The sequence below is a fragment of the Zootermopsis nevadensis genome, unplaced genomic scaffold (assembly GCF_977971745.1).
Source record: "Zootermopsis nevadensis isolate Lab colony 2312 unplaced genomic scaffold, Znev_1.0 Znev_ptg000021l, whole genome shotgun sequence".
In the NCBI taxonomy this organism is placed as follows: Eukaryota; Metazoa; Arthropoda; class Insecta; order Blattodea; family Termopsidae; genus Zootermopsis; species Zootermopsis nevadensis.
Window position 1 is genome coordinate 11,405,051 of NW_028259153.1, and position 15,123 is coordinate 11,420,173.

A 15,123-nucleotide genomic window follows, 5' to 3' on the forward strand; every position below is an offset into this window, starting at 1 on the left:
ATTTTCTTTATGCCCCAAGAAGATAGGTTAGAAATTAAATACCTTTAAGTTGTATCTGACTTTATATTTGGTTCAAGTGCTTTGTAAGTTGCAGGATGGGGCATCCATGCTGCTTGTGTTTGACAACACCTTTGAAACAAGTGCCAGGCATCACTCTAGACCTTCCTGGCTCGATTTTTAATCATGTGCATGGCCACTCCCTTTGAAATCTCTCTCAGTATATGATTTATAATCATTGCTATATTTAATTTGACATTTTATAACCTCAGGATTTAGCAGAATTTTACAGTATAACTTAAGGTACTGTGGGAACAAGGTTAATTTTTCTCATTAAAATTGACACTTTGAGTAGAACCAGTGATGTTGGTCTTTACTGATATTTGGTTGACCACTATACAGGTGCCCTGAGAGGAAATGAGACTTCATCAGTTGATTTTTGGATCAATTCTAAGTAAAAAAATTGACAGTGGAACCACGGTTATTTAGTTAACGTTGACTAACGTTTAACCGTAATAGTATATTTGTACTGAAATAAAATCTTATTTACACATTCATGTATACATTTACAACTTATCCATACGTGACGTCATCTGCCGACAGCATATGTATATGTTGTGTCATGTACTCGACACACCAGAACCGTTCTTTTTTACCAAACAAATGGCCCAAACTATTAAACTGCAAGAGTTAGCTGAAATCTGTTTTGCAAATTTGAAAAGCTCGTGTTTATTTACGTATTTCACTTGCAATATGTCCAGATCTAACTCTTAGGCAATGTCCTAGGTAAGCGATAAGAAGCGAGCTGGATAAGCAGCATGGGGTGTCATATGACATAAGGGAATCGCTTGTTGTGTCCTGCGTGAGAGAAACACACTGCCTTCCTCCGCATGCAACTTCAGTGTACTGCACGGTCAGAGCTTATCTGCGCATGCGCCTAACTGGCCAGCGCAGCGACCTGCGCGAAAATATCAAAATATTTGATCTCGGAATCCGGCCGCTTTACTCTTTCGACTGATTCGCTGTAACCTAGGACAGCGCCATACAAACAGCCAGTTTGATATTTCCGCTTCACCCACGCAAATCGCACCGCTCGCACTTAATCGCTCACGTAGGACACCGGGTTAAAGGCCGCCATTCACGATCGCTCCATTCGTCCAAATGGCGCGGTGTCGCTCCAAAATTGAACCGTGAATGCGGAAACTGAAGTCCATTGGCGTGGCGTGGTGGGCTCGTTTGGATATTCTGTCGAGCCATAATCCATCCGATCGCTCCATCACTCCATCGCGCCATCGTATCGTGAATGGGGGAATCGGCGATCGAGCCACTCCAAATCGGTTCGTGAGTGGCGGAAACGTGGTCCATTCTCATGCCAGTCTGCCACGAGCCTTCGTCCAGTGAAGTCCAAACTTGTATAATGTCGGGTCGTGAGTTTGTTATTGAGGTGATTGAGAAATATAGAGAGTTGCCATGTTTGTGGCAGATAAGTAATGAAGACTATCATGATAAAGCTAAAAGAAGCTTAGCAATGGAAGAATTGGTGGTTTTATTTAAAACCAAAGATCCTACCGCCAACAAAGAAAATTCCCTTAGAAGTTGCTTCAGAAAGGAGCATAAGGACTTAAATTGCTTCTATTTAAGAGCCATTGCTTTGACCACTTTCGTTTTGGTTTTTTCCTTTTAATATACAGGCATACTGCCGTAGCTAGTAACAATTCTTCGTCCATCGCAAACACCACGCACTTCACAGAGGGACAACAAACCGCGACTGGCGTGACGCGACCGTGAATGTAGTACCTCTTTGGACGACATCCGTTTGGACGTCATCCATTCGGATGTCATCCATCTGGACGTGGCAAGCGGTTGAAGTTAAGGAACGAGGGTATAGTTATTACATGTTATGGGTAATTATTTCAACAATGTGTAAAATATGCATTATAGAATAAAGTAAACATCATGTAGAAAAAACCTTTATTTACTCTTTAATTTACATATAGGTTTATATTCTCTATCTTACATAGGTCTCGAGTTATTGGCGTTTACCTTACATCTTACAGTTTCCGTCGAGTGTACCGTGATTTTATAAACGTTATTCAACGTTACAATGTTATACAGTGGAACCCCGAAATACCGTGCTTCGTTATACCGCTGCTGTGATCATGTCCCCAATACGTTACTTTTGTTTTACATATTTCACAAAAACGCGGGTACTGAAGCTGTCCCCCGAAACCCGCGACGTGGTCGTCAACAGGTAATGGTAGATTGTTCGAAGAACGAATCATGTCTGGCATTTGTAGAGACAAATTACTATGATATTTTTCGTTGTATTTCACAATGCCAGTGTTTTAATGTAATAGTAACAGGTTTTTAAAGACGAAGCCATTTTCTTGTGGAGGTATAAGGTACTGATTTATCGATAGTTGTGTCGTTTCTTTATGGTTTTGATTATTTAATTTTTGTCACTGATGAATTCGATTGCGTTACATTCAGAAGAATTATCGAAACGAATTCTAATAAAATGAGTGCACAAGTACTATCCACGAATTGCTAATTAGTACAATTGGGACATTTCTTTTGCTATTGGCAGCATCGGTTTCTGGCAGACTGACTTGCGAATGGGAAACTTTAATTTGTTAATCCAGTCGTCCGTCTGCTTGGTCTACATTTCACTCGTGGTTTGAAAGTTGTGTGCTATTTAATGTGTAATGACACAATAAATGTCGACTTGTTATGAAATTTGGATATGTTACTTCACTGTAGAAATGTCGGAACATTGGTACGTATTCTAAAGGATAAATTGAAAATATTAAAGCTTTGTATTTAAGAGTAGTGTGGGGCCAGGCAGGATAAAAGACGTGACCTTCGGGAACGGGCATGTCGGATGTTGACGGGGCTGACTTAGAACGGTCGATGGTACTGTACATACACAGTTTGGAATGAATGTCCGGGCAAACATGATCTACCTTCGTTTATTTGTGTCAAGAGTGAACAAAATAATTAAACAGTGGCGTCACGATATGAACATATATTTTTGCCGTGTTTTAAACGGACAGATGTGCTACTTTTGAAGATTGTTATTACACAAGCAAGTTCAGTTCTTGTGTGGAACCCGTGGCGGGGAGAATGTGCGCAACGAGGAACGGCCATTTACGTAAGGTAATGCGATCCAATTTACCCTGCAGCAAGAATATGAGATCATCCAAATATCTGATATCTTCAAGATCATCTCTCAGCTGTCGTGCCTCCCCAGTCAGCTGAGTTACTTCAATTTCCTTCGACTGCAACGCAAGTAAAATCAATTGCATGTTAGATTTGTAGGCCCAGTGGTTAGTTACAATAACCTGGCATTCTTTGCAGATTATTTGGACCTTTGCTTAAATCTGCCACTCGGTCATAACAGTCTTCGGCTGAGCGTATTATATGGCGTATTTATTTTTCATTTCTGATTATGGTACGGTTGAAAATGGATGGCAGATAAAAAGAAAGACCCGATTTTTGTGGAACTGCCACAAGCAAAAATTATACTTAAATATGAAAAATTTAACAGTTCAAAGGCTTTTTAACTTGAATTTGCATACACAATTATATGACGTTAAATTTAAGTTTCTGAATGTTCCTAGCTGAAATGCATATAAAACACGAATTGATTATACAGAATGGCGCATAATTAATTACCCGTAGAAAAAGCGCTGGAGTATTCTAGGCATATTTCATGATCTATTGGCTGTAATTCTTGCACCGGCTGAATCTTACAAAGAAAAAGACGAAAGTCATGCGTCATGATTCGCTTCAGCCGCGCAGTCGTTGGAATGTTAGCATTTCTGTGAAATTCTGTGTGTCAATGAAATTGAGCAATTATTTATGAAAATCGTGAGATAACATTTCAACAATTGCTATACGCTGCTGGGCTTATATACCGGTTCATGATAATTTTCCAAGTCTCTTCATTATTTCTGAAAGAAAAATATAAAAAATTGAAACTAATCAATTAAAAAATCCAGTTATATCAAAATGGGTGACTAATTATGCATCATTCTGTTTCTAGGCCTACTACGCAATCGTTATTATAAGTAGAATCCACGAAAGCGTAGCAGTAGATTACAGATAATGTGACAACATAAGCGAACATTTTCGACGTATTTAAGATTGATTAATGGACTATTACCCACTTATCTTCTTATTAACAAGAGAACCTTGAGCTAGTTTCAATCCAACGTATTTTCCATTATTATCATTGAGATTGACAAATAATTTTTAAACGTTGTTTTATTTTGTCTCTACTGAGTAATTTTTTTATCGGAAAATGATTGTTAAGAGAACAACTTAGTTTTAGACAGAGGGTCTTCAACTTTGTTACTTTATTATAAAATTTTCAATACATGCATTACGATATATGCCAAAATTTCCCGCAACCTGTTAATTCTACAAAATAAATATTCACAAAGCAACACGTCTGTATGTTACTTAATTTCTTCGTTAATGTATGTTTATTTTGCTTATCAATGCCGCTATCAATATTCCAGTTTCATAATATTTACTCCCTATCATATTACTAGAAGAAGAAAAATTATTATGTTTGTCATGACGTACTGTAGTACCCGTGTCAGTCACTGACGACACTAAAAATTCATCAGCCAATCAGCAGCCACGATACGTCTAATGAAAAGCGGCTATCCCATGTTTTGAAATACAGTTTAAATGCGTTGTTATTTAATAAATAATCGCTTATAAGTTGAACATAATTTAATTAAAGTTTTAATTAATCAAAATTAATTAAGGTACTTAGCACCTTATTCGATTATTACGCTATAGTAATGTGATGTCGTAACAGAGTCGGTCAGTCAAGTGGGAAGTCATTAGCACGTAGATTTCCCTCTGTCTTGATTAAATTGCGTAATTATGTCATGTGGCTAATTCAATTACTAGTATTCAAACCTTTAAATTGACTGGTATTGACAAAGTAAATCTGCCCAGCAGTAAATAAATTACAAAATTCTCGAATTAAATCTGTCCACTCATACTGCCTTGCAAATTAATTACCTGCTGAAAATGACTTGATGCTAGGGCACTAAAAATACGACAGACGTTTTCATGACCGAGTTCATTAATTTTAGTGGAGTACTGCAATGATCACAATTTGAAAAGCTGTACCTATCATTTAATAACTTTCACTTTTACACACAGTGAAGCTATAGGTACCGCTGAAGTGTTGCAAGATTGGTAATGTGCAAATCATACCCGTGTTCCTTTAGCTTGTATCATACTTCTCATCTTTGAACTAAGAATTTACGAGTTTCGTTATATAACCACGGAGATCTTTAATTATCATAAAAATCACTCATAAAGTTGAGTTGGTAGACAGAATCTTAGTTTTCGGTTTTTGAACTCGTACGCGTTTAAATATGGACACACATTTTAAATTACGTAAGGCAGTGGTTCTTCAAAATTTTGGTGTTTGCGGCACACCAAAATTATATCATAGAAGAGTATATCTATTCATAAATTGTGATATTTGTTACATTTAAATATATAATTATCGCAAAACAGATCATTATGTTTAACTAACTACTGGAGAAGACTCAGTTACGAATAGTAATATTGTATTAACAGTTATTTAATTTTTAATTTGCGTATTTAAATTTAAAAAATCATATATTCAAAGCCTCACGGCACATTAGTGTGTCGCATCATACCGGCTGAGAACCAACGAAATAAGGAATGGAGCGGAACTGACTTAATATTCTGTTAAAATAGTTTACTTAGCCTTAGATATAGTTATTTCAATTTAATAAGTAATTTCAATCGAACGCCTCTCGCTTTAATTAATGTAGCTCTTGAGCACGTTTTCATCGTCCCACGACAGAGAAACGGATTTTTTCCCCGTTTTGTTTGTGCATTCCACTTACCTGAAAGTCTTGTAGCAGTGCGTTGAGGTCCGTGTGCAACTGTCTGTTGTCTGCTTGCAAAGTTCTGATCTTGGAGTCTAGTCCACCGACAGCCTGCAGGAACTTCTCTCGCGGTACCTCCAGTTGCCGATCTGTGTCATGTTCGATCGTGAATTGTAATTCCACAAGAGGACACAACACTTTACGATCACCATCTTGCAGCCTTGTTCTTGTACCCGATAGATACCCTGAACTTTCGTAGGCACGTCTAGATGTTTTAAATTGGTGTTCAAATTTTGGACTCTGGTATAATATTCTCTCTGGTTGTTTGTGATTTGGTGAACTAATCAGTGCTGCCACCTGTGTATTTGAGAGTGTAGAGTCATCAGGTGTTTTGTTCATCGAAGTTGCTTTCGATGGAGTAATACATTTTGTTCCGTTTTTAGCAATTCCTATTTTTGCACATTTTTTGTTGGCAGTTGTGTTGCTATCAAGACCTAATGTATTTTCATTCGCTTCTATCATGTGCGATTGATTACCTGACGCTAAATCTTCTTCGCCGGTCAGTTGTGGCTCTGGGAGATGTGTAAGCCCATCATTATCAATTTTATCTGTCTTGTTGCCATTAGGTTCTGAAATTCCAGATGGTCTTTCTGCATCAGAAAGAAGATCCGGCAACCACCAACCAAAACATTCATAGTTCTTATCTCTCTTATCGATGCGTAAAAATACATTCTTCATATCTAAGCAAGATGTTTGAAATTAATGTGAACACAAACTTTAATGTCTCCAGTACGTAGTAAATTCAGTTATTAATTCCTAAGTTTTTCCTTTTCTGACTTTGTTCGTATAGCAATAAATTCATCTCTTCGTAAAATAACCAATACTCATTTAATACGTACTAGAAACGTGCTAACAAATATTGTTTTTCTCTTTTAAAATAACACCCATATTCTCGCAGAAATAAATAAATAGGTTATTTCAGGTATTTGGAAACTCCGAAGACAATGTTATTTATTTCTAATGTGAACGTGGAAACAACCTACATTGATGGAATCCTGGAATAACAAAAATCCATATTTAATATACAAATTTAATTTTCTTAGAAGTGATAATTATCTTTACGGAATTTGAATGTATTAATATTTCAATTTTACCACGTCGTTTCTCATTGCACGTAACACAAAAATCTCTCACTCCTCTGTCCCAGTGAGTTCAACCGCGTCGCCAGAAACAAAGCACGGTGCTTGAAGCCCCGATATGGAAACCAGGTCTTGTTGGGCTTCTTGCAAGCTCTGGCGTTTTATTTCACTGTGGTTGCTTAGCAACCAGAAACAAACGAAATAACCACACGTAACATTATTAACAATGGCTTCAGATACATAATATCACGTATATCATTGGTCGATATTTTATAGAAGGTGCCTTTTGATAATATTCCCATCTGATGAAACATTCTGACTTCTCTGTAGATAAACCCCACTCTCGTATCACCAAGTAAAGTTATAGGAATAATTAATTAGACTCAACTAAAACGTAATAACTGGTGAAACACTCTCGTATTCATACGGTCGCTTGAAGAACTAATGAAAATTCTCGTAATATCAATTTTTCTGTAAGTCTTCGTGTTACTTTTACAATTATAATTTCGTCTTCAGGTCATTTGATAGAATCGTACATTAATATTATTACAGTGACTCGTTAGTTACATCTACTTCAAGGATGGAATTCTTGTTATCTGCAAAGAAAAAGTGAAATACGTTGTTTTCGAAAAAAAAAGGATGGAACTTAAAAGTGAACATTTTCATTGCTAACTAGTATTATGTGAAGAATGAAATAATAATTCAAAATGTTTTATTACGCTCTATTAAATTTCCTGTGTTGGTCTCAGGACCTTGAGGGAAGATGTTACTTATATTTTGAACCATCTAAACAATTGTGTTATAAATATAAGGTCGTGGATTCAACTCCCAAATACACTTATTTTATTCTTACGTATGATTACCGGAAGAAAAACATTACATAAAACACAAAGCGATACTTTTTTAAAACGCGTTACGTAATTGTAAGGTATTTGTATGAACATGATGAGTAGCGTTGTACGAAGTTTGAGTTAAGTTTTGAACCTACTTATGGGCTGTTCCTTGTTTATGCGAGGATAAAAGTTTCTGCAGATACTAATTCCTATTCAAATAGAACTAATACTATTTATTAAACTCTTGTAACACTTATATCATTTATATTTTTCAGAAACAAGGCAAAACTGATCTGATGACTAACAGTTTCAGAGTGTCACATTCCTAAATGATGATTATGGAAAACTGGAGGGAAAGGAGTCAGTAGCGTAAAACTTTGCGAAACAAAAGTTGAATAAATATAGAATGTTAAACAAAGCAGGGCTTTATATCACTGAAGCAACAATTTTTCAGATCGTCTGGTTGGCAGCCCGTCTACACAAGTTTTATGGATATAGTATCAATGGTTATTGAAATCCACTACATGTTTCGCCCTTAATAGGTAATCAATCTTCAGGTAGTACTGTTTAAGTGGTCGAAACTAATAGATACTAATGCTAAATTGTACACACATTTGAATCAGATGGATCCGTGTGATTTTTCAGATTGTCGACGATGTTATAGGAATTAAGAATTACGTTACTGGAAACTTTAAAGATATTTACACTTACTGAATCTTGCTACTCTTGAATGCTGCACTGTTGGTTTACTCGCATGCTCACTGACCAAAGTTTCGTCCCGTATTGTGTGTGTGAACGGGTTATGGTGCAAGGTCAGTCTGAGGTAGGTAGGCTAGTTCCACGAGAAACAGATAACCTTATCTCATATATTCCTGTCAACGGTTGTGATAACATATATGCAACCCACTTCCTTGGAAGAGTACTATGTGCTATGTTACAAGAGTATTAATATAATATGATAAACATGTAAGTGAGGCAAAGCTGATAACATTCTTTGTCTTGACTGCAGCTCATCTGCAAGATATTACGAGTGAACATATGACTCAGGAGTGATATGTTAAGCTATTTGTAGACATGTTTTTGTGTTCTTTGCAAGAAGTGCATGAAATGGGAGGCCTCAAGCTGGGAACGGATTTTAATAACATTTGATATATGGATCTACAATAAACGTTGTCGGTCCAATTTAATTTTGATACATACGAGTCCAGTATGACAACCACTCCACTTTACATAAGCTCAAATTGAAGGTTAGGAAGAGACATCAGTTTAGGGGACAGGAACTGAATTAAAATGTGATAGAATTTGTGGTAAAGGTGACGAACCTTCGAGTTATATAATTAGAGATTTCTTGAATAGTTAAACATCGTGAGACACAAAATTATTTAATCGTAACGAGAGATTTAATTGAATTAACTATCTTTACAAAACAGGTCACATGAAAGAATAGTCTGTTTAAAATAAGTTCACCAAAAGCATGCTGTTGTGCAGGTTCACCCTCGATATTCGACATGTTTAGGACGTTTCTGCAGTGCCATCGCTCACATCTGTGACAAAGAACAGGCGTGGACTATATTTATAGTTTCAGTCTTATAGGACATCTGTATATTAGGCCTACTGTTTTGGAACTGTCATACGATTAGATCATTATTTTGGAACATAAATTTTGTATGTAAGTAGCCATATTACATACAGCAAGTATACCTACCCCGGTTTCACCCGAGAGTCTTATAATAATGTACAGTTCCGTAGTTTAGTTTTAAACAGGCGATATGCCCATGATGTTATGCAACTGTTGTACTCGGATATCTGACACTGTAAGTTATGCAAATCCAAGCATGCCATGTTTCAGTGTCATCTCGTTCAGTATTGAATCATAGCTGTGCATTTGCTGCGTCGCATAGAAACTTTAATTCCTTGAGCATTAGAAATAAGCTAGGTCATTCTGGAAGATCATATCTTTCAACTCGGCGAATTGCATTGCTTCATTTAATAGGAGAAGGGGAGGGGGGATTCCCGCCGGGATTTCAAGTTTGTGTTTCCTTCTCAGGTTAGGGATCAGTTAGGCTTCTTAGAGTCTGAACCACGGTATTAGGCCTGAATTGTTATGGCTCAAATAGACCCGGCCGAGGGCACAAGATATGTATATTGTTATTCTACTAATACATTAAACATCAGCCCTATTGTTTCTGTAGATTAATGTTCCTTTTACGACATTTGCATACATATCGTTGTGAATAACAGAATTTAATTTAGTCCACCAAACAGACCTTTCTGACTTAAGCTTCATTATCATATTATCCGCTATGTTTTTGTCTCGTAAATGGCCTCTCCCCTTCAGATTTTCCGAATTAAATCTTGTACGGATTTTTCATACTTCACGTGCATACACATGTTCCGCTATTCTTTTATAACAAAATTCTAAAATAAGGTGAGTAATACTGGTTGCCATGCTCGGGTTTCGATCACCGAGTTGATTCTTCTGTCTCACGTTTACTAGCGATTTATCTTCTCCCCCCCCCCCCCCCCCCCCCCACTATTTTCGGGCAAATTTCCAAACACTTCCTTCGTACAAACAGCCCCGACCTTACTTCTCTATCTCCTCATCATTTCCATTTAAATTACAATCGGGACGCTCTGTCAATCACTGAGAGAGCAGCGTAAGTTGTTGCCTCGGACGACTGATAGATGGAAATAGTAGTCTACAGGTCTCGGTGTATTAGTCAGTACTGATCGTCACGTACGCAATTATGTTGGTGGATTAGCTACATACGCAAGTTGTAAAAGTTTAGTTTCCTTTGTTTATAATGTGTACAGTGTATCCATGACGTGGTGTACACATGTTTTAATGATTACCACGATGATTCGATTTTTTTTATTTTAAAGCGCTAACTGAACAGCTGTAGGAACCAATTACTGAGTCAGCACAGGAAGATGAAGTACATTCAAAGAACAGGGAACAATAAGTAATTAAAAAAACCTTAAAATAAACACAGACTGTGTAATTAATCGAAACACTTTCACGTATTGTGAAAATGCCGTCAAAGGAGACAATGTTGACAAGATGATTGGAGAAGGTGTACTGCAGACGAGCGAAAGACTGCCATTATAGCCTGTTTCAAGATAATGACCTGACATTTTTCGGAATAAGTAAGGGAGATACAAGATTTAATGACATGAGGAAGAAACGAGTTCCAGTTGTCTCGCTACAACATTTAAACTGGCAATAAAAAGAGTATATGAACCAATGAGGTACGTAAAATCGAAAATATGCACTTGGAAAATACGTGCACTCCAAACATAATGTTTATATAGGCCTTGGAATGAAATATGACCGCCTATGAACTGTTAATTAAAAAAAAAACTAGAGCCTGTATTGAAGCAAGTACGCAAAACTGAGTCACTGACACTAGATCCAGAACTCCCGGTCGACCTGAAGTGAAAGCGTTGGGCGTGTAATTTGTCACGTCATTTGCATGGCTTTCTCTTGGTCTGTGTATGGCTTATTATCGTTTTATGATTTGCGAACGAGTATTTTATTTTAGTTAATGAAGTTAATTGTTGCTTAATTTCTAGATATACGTCGATAAATTTAAATAAAAACGGGTGTGAGGTTGGCCAGTAAAACCGCAGTGTCTGCAGTAGTCTCGAATAGCGTAAATTTCATTTACACAATTGTGTTAGAGTCAAGCGTCTATTCGATGAGCCAGTGCGGACACGTTATCTCTAATGCTTAATTACGGATCATAAATTGTCTGCTTATCATCTTCGTTATCAGAGTTTCGCTTATAGGCCTTCTTGCTTTGTAAATGGTAGGAGAGTGACTTCCTTAATTTTATAAGAAAGCGTTTGAATTGTGCTGCTCCTGGAAATATTCATATATTCGAGAGAGTGCACGATTTCCATACCTTGTTTAAATTCGTATCGGCCTGCTTTGGTAAACCCTCGCGTACTTTAATAATTGTGTTGGGCAGAATTGAACATTTCAGCGCTCTCAGAAAGAACCTACATTCTGCAGCCATTTAATCTCCAACGCAGTGAACTGCCAGCGGTGGTTGAGGTTGTAAGGGGACATGTTGGTTTCATATTACTAGCCACGCGGTTGGTTTTATTGTGTTCATGCACAAAAGACTATATTTTAAAAGGGGCTTGTTAATTAACTAAAACAGCTGATACTTTATATGGGTTCTATGTGTTGTGTTGAAATGAAAAGTCGAGGTTATTGCCTATAGAGGCTGGAAACCAATGAAAGGTAATAACGAGCAAAGTTAGTAAGAATTCTTTGTTATTAATATTCTGAAGCCTGTATTTCTGAGAAACTATGATTTCTTGTTGTTGTAGTCTTAAAGAAACAGGGCTTGAGGTACCACGATACTTGTGGAGTAAAAGAATCACAGTACGTACTTCTTTATTCTAGGCTTTCGGCCCATTTTTAGCGCAGCGAATTAAAATTGTTAAACAAGAGGAAAAAATCATGAAGTGGTTCTCCAAGACCCTCGGAAATTTTCAAATTATTAAGGACAAGAAATTTGGAAACAATCAGTTTACATTATGAGGTTTCGGGAGCAGACAGGGTCTGTCAAAGAAAGAAGAAATTTATTGTAGTATCTAAGTGATATTGCAGGTAATTTAATTTTGTTTATAGGAAGGGGGAAAAGTTTGGGAACTACTGGTTTACATTTGTAATAAAAGAACGTTTGCTGCAGTAACTGAAGAAACATCTCTGTCAAGCCAAGTTATATAATTTGTAATTTTTTAGAAGGTAATATTATATAATTATGATTTTATTCCGATTTCTGTACTTTGTATGCGAATTTTATTCTTTTTCTGTAGGAAGAAAACCAGTCTGTTTAGAACGGCCCGTTTATTACGCTAGCTTCCTTTCACCTAACCCACGTGTTTTGACTTCATTTTCCCTTTTAGCGAGATACACAAACTATGTACTGTATTCCCCCTCATTCCGTTAACAGTTTTCTCCGCCTTAGTGTAAGAGTTGGCCCACTTACGTAATTCCGGGAGAATGAAAGCTAAAATGCCGTGTCCTTTCTCTTCTATTCCAGCAGATCACAAATATTTCGGAGATACTGAAGGAGAGACACTCTGCGGTTACAATTCTTATTTGATATTCCATGGGGATGGGGAGTTCTCGGAAATTCGCGAGGGGCACTTCGCTGATAACCGCGGGTAGGAAACTTTTGTCAGAAAATTTTTGCCCTATGGGATAATATTTATGACCGTACGTGTTTACTACTTTAGATTATTCTGTCATTCTTGTCGGATACTTTACTAGTATTTGGTAGGCTAAATAATTTTATTGAATTAGTCACAGTCTTGTACGACTTGCGTTTTCAACGAGTAAACTCATATCGAGTTTCGCTGTTAATGCAATTTAAACTCTATGTGTGCATGAATTTGTCATATGAAGCGTGAAAAAATCAAAAGCCAGTTTCATTTACCGACAAGCATTTGTCTGTATACGGTATTATGCCTAGTCACCTACCCTATCCCTACTTTATTATTATACTTCTCCGAATCCACGTGACTGTGTCAGTAACCTGCAAGGAGGCTATTACATCAACGTTGTATCAACAACTTGACCATTTCAGCAAGACTTCTTTTGTAATTTAATAGAATCTGTGGCGAAACAGAATGAAAAACAACTATGCAGTTTCTGTATCCACTGGAAACCCTTTCATCTCCAAGGTATATCTTATTTTAAACCAAGAAACCCGTACATACGCAGTTTACACTTGTGACGTTAATTATTCTATACCCACTGAACTGCGGTTACCATGGAAACGCAGAATTATGTTTTTTTGTGAAGATATTTTTCTGCTGTGTTGGTAGAACATGGAAACGCAGTAACCGAAGCAAAGACTGCATTTAGCGGCAAGGATGTGTCGCACTGACGGGCACACCTGTCGAATTCCTCGCTGTAGACCAGCTTATTCTTAGGCACAGAATTCTTTGATTACTGTGTATTCCTCAAGCATTCTTTCCTTGCACAGAATCAAGACGAATTTGATAATTAAAAGTGTTACATAAAGTTAAACTTGTATTAGAATCTTAGAACAAGCAAAAAAGGACTACCTGATGTCTTCTGCTTTGTAGCGCCGTGTAGTCTAAAAGATGCTTACCGACGTTTCGAGGCAGTAAGTACCTCCGAAACGTCGGTGAACTTCTACCAGACTACACGGCGCAATAATCCAGACGACAGCCATTTTAAAACTCGCTGCCGGGAGAACATAAAATCCTTCTTAAGCTTGTATTGTTTAGATTCGTGTTTATAGTATTTGGTTATGTGAATTGTGGTTAGTGTACCTACTTAGCATGGAATTATAAAAAAAACATGTACCCGTTGTAGATTACGAAATAGTAAACGGTGTTTTGTGTTATGTTTCCAAGTATTCTGTGAATGTTGATAACATTTGTGTACGAGAAATGGATTTATCATCATGTTTATCATCATGGAATGTGAATTAGTTTACAAAGATTTCAAGAACTTTCTTTATAATGGAAAATAAGACAATGTTCCTATAGACTAAATCATCCAGGTGCTGTAATCTAAAACTAATAAACTAACAAAATTAACCGCTGGATATGTGATTATCACTACGGTAATACCCTTACTATTAATACATTACATACGTTTTATATGCATATACATCACTGCTTTAAGTCAAATCTCTGTGAGCACATCTTCTGGCCGGTATTTGAGTAAGCTTCCGGGATATGTCTCCTGTTAATATAAAGCTTGTTCACCAGTAATATGACATTTTCGATTGCAGTGTAGCATAATTTAAACGGGACTCGTCACTTTGGCAATATTACGGGGAAATGCCTTCGCTAGAAAATGCTATAAATATCTTCAAACTCCACCAGGAAGCATTCTTTGTCTTCATGTTAACAATATGTATCTGTTCTCGTAGCTGTAGATAAGTTTTCCTCTCTTCACCGAGAGCATTATTTGTTGATTGGTCTATAGCACTCAGATTAATTGGATAAATGTGTCTTAAAAAAAGAGTTTTCATTTCCACCCTTGTTCCTTGTTCACGCATAAATCTCCGGACACAAATGTGACTAATATTTCATCCTGAGGACAATTTAACAGAATTCGAAGTCTGTATCCTGAGACATTTAAGATTAGATCTACGACAGGTGGTCTTTTTTGGTTTTTGTAAGTTTGTTGGATAGTCAAACCTTCAAAAGATTTTTCTGCATCACAAATCTAGTACGTGAGAAATCGTTGTATTGCGCTTGCGTGTTTTG

At 36.9% G+C, this 15,123-nt stretch overlaps 2 protein-coding genes across 3 annotated transcripts in view; one reads left to right on the top strand and one right to left on the bottom strand.

Annotated features, from left to right (window-relative positions):
* Nucleotides 1–2,950: 2,950 nt before the first annotated feature.
* Nucleotides 2,951–8,671, bottom strand: LOC110827134 (uncharacterized). Of its 2 annotated transcripts, XR_015536273.1 has the most exons (4): nt 8,569–8,671; nt 5,904–7,620; nt 3,673–3,950; nt 3,165–3,275 (listed from the first exon to the last, which is right to left on the bottom strand). XR_015536273.1 is itself a non-coding variant. In XM_022058512.2 (3 exons), the coding sequence occupies exons 2-3, from the start codon at nt 6,621–6,623 to the stop codon at nt 3,075–3,077; spliced, it is 921 nt and encodes a 306-aa protein (XP_021914204.1). In that variant the 5' UTR covers nt 6,624–7,620; nt 8,569–8,671; the 3' UTR covers nt 2,951–3,074. The 2 variants fall into 2 exon arrangements, 1 of the variants encoding a protein (XP_021914204.1); XM_022058512.2 differs by lacking the exon at nt 3,673–3,950 and having other exon boundaries at nt 2,951–3,275.
* Nucleotides 3,049–15,123, top strand: part of loaf (low-density lipoprotein receptor domain containing lost and found) — a 195,988-nt gene continuing 183,913 nt past the window's right edge. Inside the window, exon 1 of the mRNA XM_022058510.2 lies at nt 3,049–3,153. The gene's annotated coding sequence lies outside the window, so the exon portion shown is untranslated. The remainder of the gene's footprint in view (nt 3,154–15,123) is intronic.